Below are 8147 nucleotides of genomic sequence, written 5' to 3'. Positions count from 1 at the left end.
ATGTCAGTCACATCAGTGTGGTGTATACTTCTCCTCTTTTGACCAACGGCAAAAAATTGAGAGATGGTGAGTGTTTTTAGAAGACTTTAAACGAAACAAAAAATATATATAAACTAAATTCTTCAAGATGATGTTAATTGATGGACACTCATCATTTAATAACAGATTAATCTGTCAGTCGATAGATGGTCAGACAGAAATTTGTCAAGAGGACGAAGTTGAGGTGCCAGTGCACTTAACAACTTAACAAAACATCCTTCCTTGACTCCTTCTGAAATATAGAGCCCTGTTGTCACTGGAAATGTAAATTTGAAATTGCAACATGAGCAATAACTTTTCATTAGGTAATTAGCAGAAAATGTATATGATGACAGAAGCCGTAACTGTGAAAATGGAGCAGCAAAACATTCAAGTGTGTTTTTCACTTCATACGTATGTTTCTCTATAGGCACCCAAGAAGGCCAAGAGGAGGCAGCAGGCAGAGGGCGGCAGCTCTAATGTCTTCTCTATGTTTGAGCAGAGCCAGATCCAGGAATACAAGGAGGTACAGTGAACATTCTTCTGTAATTTGACTTATTTTTCTTGCATTTCTGGTAAACCTAAAATTAGTTCAATACATTAACATGCATTCATTTATCATAAACATTTTGTACATTCAAGTTATACATTTTGTCAGCACAACACAAAAATAATAATAATCAGGGAGTAGTTTTAACATCAATCAAATCAATCAATCAAATGATATCAGTGATTAATGTTGAGGGCATGTTAGACATTCACCCATGCACATGTGTTTGAATATTGCAGATTTCTATGTTAACTAGTAACTCAGCAGGAAGTAGATTTTGGAAACATTGGAAGAAAGTAGATACCAAGTGTAGCATTAATTTTATGTTCAATAACGAATTAGCAAAAACAATAGCTGTTTTAAGTAGTAAGGAGATGTTGTAGGGAGATTAGATGGGGCTGGCAAGCGTAACCAATACCCCCTCCTTAAATATCCCCAAAGTCTTGTTGTACATTCTGTGACCTTTTAACAACTTAGACAAGTGGGCAGCAGCTGCCAAGATACTTCTTGATCTCAGATGTCGTCTCCAGTTTCAACGATGTTCAGTAGAAATACATCACAACATGATGCCAGAAAGGGAAATGTATTTCACAACTACAAAATGAATCCTTTCTTGTGTGAAAACATATTTGGGGACCTATAATGCATTTAGTAGTAACTTCAATTAAAATTTATTTTAAAAGTGTGATTTAAAGCCTAGAAACAATTTTTTTTGTAGTTACCAATAATCATCAATGGTATGTTACAAAGACCAAACATGACTGATTTCTTCTGCTTGGATAAAATGCAACATGAACTGGTAAGAACTCTATTAACCTCTTTAAAACAAACAGGCCTTCACAATCATCGACCAGAACAGGGACGGTATTATCAGCAAGGACGATCTGAGAGATGTGCTGGCCTCCATGGGTCAGCTAAATGTGAAAAATGAGGAGCTGGAAGCCATGGTCAAAGAGGCCAGCGGCCCTATCAACTTCACTGTCTTCCTCACCATGTTTGGTGAGAAGCTAAAAGGTGAGTTGTTTAAATCTTCTCTGACTTAGTTTATTCTTGTAATCCCAAACAAGCACATAACTTTTACCTGTCACATACATTTACATGCATTTGGCAGACACTTTTATTCAAAGTGACTTACAGTGCTTTCAATGTAAAAATTTTATCAGTACATGTATTGCCTAGTAATCAAACCCATGACCTTGCTGTTGCCAGCAGCATGTTCTACTGTTTGAGCTACATGACGATAAAAATTTCAAAAAGCGCAAAGCAGCGCCTTTAGACAACGACACAATGAATGGTTATGAAAATGTACAAAATATAGTTTTATATTTAAAGAATGCATAGTATTTACATCAAGTATTTGCAATTTTGTACAAAAATGTACAAAATATAGTTTTGTATTTATAGAATGCATAGTATTTACATCAAGTATTTGCAACATTTATTCATCCAACTCCTCTTTAAGGTGCTGACCCTGAGGATGTAATTGTGAGTGCTTTCAAAGTTCTGGACCCTGAGGCAACAGGCACCATCAAGAAGGAATTGTAAGTGACTCATTTTTGTTCACACTAGAGAATGTTAAACTTTCAAGAAGCCCTTACAACTATGGTGAAGATTCATTTTCAAGAAAATAACATTTTTTTTTATTCTATAGCCTTGAGGAACTGCTGACCACCCAGTGCGACAGATTTACTGCTGAGGAGGTTAGTTATAGTTGGCTTTTAATTAGTAGTGCTTGTGAAATCAATAATCTAATTAATGTTTGTGCTACGGCAGGAATCACATTCAAAATTCAAACTGTACAGCTTGTTGAGGAGAAATGTGTGATTAAACAAGAAAAAAATATCCCATAGACATTTATACTATCGCCAGCTCAGATTTGCTAAATGTGAACAATTAGGCATTAAGGTAAACATTAACATCAAGAATCTGTGTGTGTGTGTGTGTGTGTGTGTGTGTGTGTGTGTATGTGTATTATGAAAAGCACTATACATTCAAGGCAGAACCTGAGCCACATATAGAGACATAGGGGTTTGCTTTTTCAGTTAGGCCAGTAAGCAGGCACCCGGAACAAATGTTAACATGTAGCTTTTGTTTTACTTGACAAATTATTTAAGATCTTATGATTGTTATCTTCTTCTAGATGACAAACCTTTGGGCTGCCTTCCCTCCAGATGTGGCTGGAAACGTAGACTACAAGAACATATGCTACGTCATAACACACGGAGAGGAGAAAGAGGAAGAATAACTCAATACATCAACCATCTCTCTACCTCCTCATTACCACACCATCTTGTTACATTTTCACACCATACTAGTTTCCCCATGGTCCATCTGTCCTCTCACAGAAACACTTGTCTAAACTGGAGGTCTTTTGGCATTTGGGTTCTCTGAGTTACATGTAGCTAATGTGATTATTTTCAATAAAATAATCTAAAGTCATGATATCAATCTCTCTGTTCTGTCTGCCAGTGTTTCCCTTCATACATGTATAGGAAGAGGATATATTTAAAGAGATGGTGTGTCTCTGTAACAGAGCGCATCTTCTTGGAGACAGAAAAAGTTGGAAGCAAAGACATTGAACACTAATAGAAGACACAGAGGAAGACAGAGTGAAGACGAGGAAAATAAACTTTTTCTCCCTTGTTACTCCTCTTTTCCGAAGTCCTCTTTTTTAGCATTTTTCTTTACTTTCTCTTGATTCATCTCTTTGTCCTCAAAACCCCCTGTAACTTAAAAGTAACACAAATAAAAGCACATAAATCTTTCTTAAACTTTGTGTCTGTTCTTGCCAATTTCATGCACCTTGAACCAATAAGAAATCAGTTGAAATTTTGATTTAATTAATCTTTTACATTAAAAAAATTGTTGTAAATCAGTTTTCTGAAAGACAGATAAAATATTATCTTGTTTTTAAGTGTTAATTTACTTTTAACTTTTATGCATTCAACATTTTACAAGTTACATGAAATTGCACTTTGACAATGACATTTCTTTAACATTTGAAACTATATTCGATACTGCTTTGCGCAGGTTGTTTTACATTTCTGACGGATAAGACTAGACCTAAATATAGTATGCCAGACACCAATGGACTACAACTCACATTTGTAAGTGAGTGTAAGATCGACGCAGATGGACTACAACTTTTGTGAGGAACCAACAACTGTGAGCTTTCATTTGAGGTAGGAGCTATTCACTCTCTCGGACACATGGACCAGCAGACAAGCACACATTAAACAGAAGATCACACAGTGAAATGCAGCACATTAACATGTATTTTGCATTAACCTAACCTAACGGGAGCAGGTTTTCTTCGGTAAACCCAAAGTTTCTATCAGTCTCCTCCCCCTTTTCAAAGTGTAAGCAGTGTTTAAATACCTCATTCATTCACACTGAGAATCTTTAGATATTTCGACTGGAAACAAGAAGGCAAAAAATAAGTAAGAAAAGCATTTTTTGCAGTGCAGTAGACCTACATTCATTCATTGTGCATTCATATTTTCATCATGCAGACACCTTCAAAGTAACATGATGGCATGATTCTGCATGATCATGATGATCTAAAAGACGACATATGCTCTCAATGACAAATGCAAAAAAGTTAGTTAATGCGTTCATGACCTCAAGGCTAGATTATTGTAATGCTCTACTGGGTGGTGTCACATTTTGTGTTTGTTCTTTCATGTTTAGTTTGTTTTTGCTCTGTTCTATTCATATAGTTTGTAGTGTGTTAATTGGTTCTGTCTTCCCACATTCCCAGCCTGTTTGTCTCCATGGTCACTGATTTCTTTAGTATTCTATTCAGGGGCCCGTTTCAGTAAGGAGGTTCAACCAACTCTGAGTTTAAACCTGAACTCTGAGTTGACTTACTCTGAGATGGGAAACTCTGAGTTTTGGGTTTCAGAACAGCTGAATTGAGGTAGTTCAATCAACTCTGACTCTGAGTTAAGCACATGCACTCCATTTGAAAAGCCACGATCAATGGAGCTCCGAAATTACGATTCACCATGGCAACAGCACCCAACAAAAAGATGTTTGCATACTTCCGGGTCAATATGTAAATTTAATTCTTAATTATTTTAATTAAGTTTAATTTTCATGGTATCCAAAAGGGAAAAAAAGAATGTGGCAGCAGCTAAAAATGAAAAATAAAAACAGAATTCAATCAGGTAAAGCTTTAAGCATAAAATGTTCATGGGTGTTGGTTTAATGACTTTACAAACATTTGACATATTAATTAAATATCATTCAGTGTCCAATGTGCAGCAGCTTTTCCCACATAGACCCTATTCACAGTGATGACGTGTTTTAATGGTCATCAATATTGTAAATCCTGCAACGTTTTTTGTATATATATATTTTTTTTAATGTATGTACATTTATAACACTAATACTTTGTATTATATTACTTTTGCATCATATTACAAAAAACAAGTTACCGCTGCTGTGAGAGTGTTTCTAATACAGTGTCTATGGGAGTGATGAAAATGAACATCTTTCTCTCTTTCCACTTCCGTTATCAAACTCACTCTATTTTTTCCATCTTTTTGAAAGTTGTTAAATCACTATTGTGGAGTTTTTCTTTTGCTATTTGAGCAAATGGGGACACAAAAAATGTTTAATTTATTCTTTCATTCACCGCTATTAAAGTTAACCCTATGACGACTTCCGCTCTGAGAAACCCGGAAATGTGAAAAGGGTCTATGCTCTTTTCACATAATGAAATGTTCTCTGATCCCACCTGTTACATTTATTAATTAGGGTAATGACATTAAACATTTTACTTCTAGTCAGGCCAGCCAAACACCAGCACCACTGACAGATGAAGAGGAGATGGAGGAAGAAAATTAACATCCATCAGGGAAAAAAAAAAAGTATTTGTAGGAAATAAAAATGACCATAAAAATTGTAAATAAATGTATTTAACAGCTGTGGTGGTGGTTATGGCATATATCTTGTGCTACCATCTGGCAGCATCCTTCCATTCCATACAGTAATCCGTTTTCAGAAAGTGTGATGATGGGAATATGAGTGTCATCAATGCATCCAACCACTGGAAATCCTAAAGGAAATTCTAATTATCAGGATACTTCTAGAGGTTTATCAAGTGAACGTCAGGATCCTTCCTGTATAAAAGGACATGCCATTTTTGTCACTTTGACAGTGTCCCCATGATGAAAATATAAGCAATGAATGAATGTACCTCCACTGCAAAGAATGCTTTTCTCACTATGTATTTTTGTCAAGTGGCAGATAATTTAATTAGTTTTAAGTAAACTTCGCTTACTTTAGATTTAGATTAAATTTATAATTTGTTGACATTTGTACTTGAAATACGACCAAAATACTCAGTAAAAAAAGCATTTGTGCAGTTTGAATGAATGAATAAACTATTTAAACACAACTGGCGCTTTAAAAAATGGGAGGAGACTGAAAGAAACTCTGGGTTTACCAAAGAAAACCTGCTCCTGACCGGTTCACAGAGTAAATTACCCTGGTAACTGACTCTGAGTATAAGTTACCTCTCTTTTAGAAACGGGCTTGACTTACCCTGCTTTCTCGGGTTTGACATACCTCCCATTCTGAAACAGAAAACCCAGAGTTTCCCTTATTTCAGGGTTAACATACTCAGAGTTTTCACTTAACCTCCTTTCTGAAACGGGCCCCAGGTGTGTCTTGTCAATTATCTAGTTAGTTTCTCCCTCTGTTTGCTGTGTATTTAAGCCCTGTGTTTAGTTCAGTTCAGTTGTCTGTTATTGTTGCATTACTGTTTTCTGGTTGTTCTGTACTTAATTTTGAATTCCTGGGTATTTCTGTTAGTTTGAGTTTGCTATCAATAAAGACTAGTGATGCAAAGTCCTATTCATTTCCATGAACCTTTTCAGACAGTTCAACTCAATGAACCGGTTCAAAAAGCCGATTCGTAGCTTCCTGATGTCATCATGCAATGCTGTCACTATGCATTTTTTTTTCAAACAATTCAGTGTCATGTTATATCAAGGAAACATTGAAATGAGGTAATCAGTGTCAATGCCTATTGAAACAATATTTGAGTGCATTTTGCTGATTATTGCCTTTCATTCACTTAAATATTGAAATATTGAGCCAACATCTTAGATAAGATTCCTAAAAGTTTTGCACATACAGCACACATTACAGACGTACATAATCGTGGATATGTTACGTCTAAATTAGCCTATATTGAAATAATAGACTTATAGATTTTTAATCTTATAAATTCATCCATTTCACTTAACGATTTAAAATATAATCTGCATGCGCAATAAACTACAGGAAAATGTACTTACATTTCTCGACAGAAATATTTTTGCAGGGTTTAATAAAAGGTTATTTAATAACAGTAGTCATAATAAGCATATTCCAGTACGTGCCTCAGGTTTGCATCACAAACTCACCTATCAGAATCCTCGGTAATATTCTGCAAACTTTGACAGCTGGTTGAACTGGCTCATTCGGTTCAATCAACTCTGAGTAGACTGACTCTGAGTCAAGCACATGCACCCCAACTATGAAAAGCCACGATCAATGGAGCTCCGAAATTATGATTCACCTTGGCAACAGCACTCAACAAAAAGTCGTCCGCATACTTCCGGGTCAATATGTAAGTTAAATTCTTAATTAGTTTAATTAAGTTTAATTTTCATGGTATCCAAAACTCAAAAAAAGAATGTGGCAGCATTCTAAAAATGAAAAATAAAAACATAATTCAATCAGTTAAAGCTGATCAAATTTAGCTTTTCCCACATAGACCCTTTTCACAGACTGTGATGACGCGTTTTAACGGTCGTAAATCCTGGTCGTAAAGTCTTATGTATTTTCTTTTTTTTTTTATGTTTGTACATTTATAATACTAATACTGTGTATTACATTACTTTTGCATCAAATTACAAAAAACAAGTTACAAATTACAAGTAAACAAGTTGCTATGGGAGTGATGGTAAAAAATTATATCTTTCTCTCTTTTCACTTCCGTTATCAATCTCACTCTATTTTTCCCTCTTTTTGAAAGTTGTTCCACTATTGTGGAGTTTTTCTTTTGCTATTTGAGCCAATGGGGACACAAAAAATATATTTAATGTATTTTCTCATTCACCGCTACAAAAGTTAGCCCAACTACCACGACTTCCGCTTCGGAGAAACTCGGAAATGTGAAAAGGGTCTATGCTCTTTTCACATAATGAAATGTTCTCTGATCCCACCTGTTACATTTATTAATTAGGGTAATGACATTAAAATTTGACTTCTACTCCGGCCAGCCAAACACTCGCACCACTGACAGATGAAGAGGAGATGGAGGAAGAATATTAACATCCAACAGGAAAAAGAATAAAGTATTTGTAGGAAATAAAGATGACCATAAATATTTTAAATAAATGTATTTAACAGCTGTGGTGGTGGTTATGGCATATATCTCGTACTACCATCTGGCAGCATCCTTCCATTCCATACAGTAATCCGTTTTCAGAAAGTGTGATGATGGGAATATGAGTGTCATCAATGCGTTCAACCACTGGAAATCCTAAAGGAAATTCTAATTATTAGGTTACTTCTAGGTTTA

The 8147-nt window shown here is 35.4% G+C and overlaps 1 protein-coding gene across 1 annotated transcript; it reads left to right on the top strand.

The window, feature by feature from the left end:
- mylpfb (myosin light chain, phosphorylatable, fast skeletal muscle b) lies at positions 1 to 3335 on the top strand. Its single transcript, XM_079845690.1, has 6 exons — positions 1 to 66; positions 449 to 544; positions 1402 to 1582; positions 2031 to 2109; positions 2220 to 2268; positions 2709 to 3335. Exons 1-6 carry the CDS (start codon positions 64 to 66, stop codon positions 2811 to 2813), a joined length of 513 nt encoding a protein of 170 aa, XP_079701816.1. The 5' UTR covers positions 1 to 63; the 3' UTR covers positions 2814 to 3335.
- The last annotated feature ends 4812 nt before the right edge of the window (positions 3336 to 8147 follow it).

This window comes from Gobio gobio (genome assembly GCF_949357685.1).
Source record: "Gobio gobio genome assembly, chromosome: 20".
Lineage (NCBI taxonomy): Eukaryota > Metazoa > Chordata > Actinopteri > Cypriniformes > Gobionidae > Gobio > Gobio gobio.
Note: the sequence above shows the minus strand (reverse complement) of the source record. Positions and strands in the feature narration are given on the sequence as shown.

Coding starts and splice junctions, on each gene's coding strand:
- mylpfb (XM_079845690.1), top strand. Junction 545..1,401: donor AGATCCAGGAATACAAGGAG/GTACAGTGAACA, acceptor TAAAACAAACAG/GCCTTCACAATCATCGACCA. Junction 2,110..2,219: donor GGCACCATCAAGAAGGAATT/GTAAGTGACTCA, acceptor TTTATTCTATAG/CCTTGAGGAACTGCTGACCA.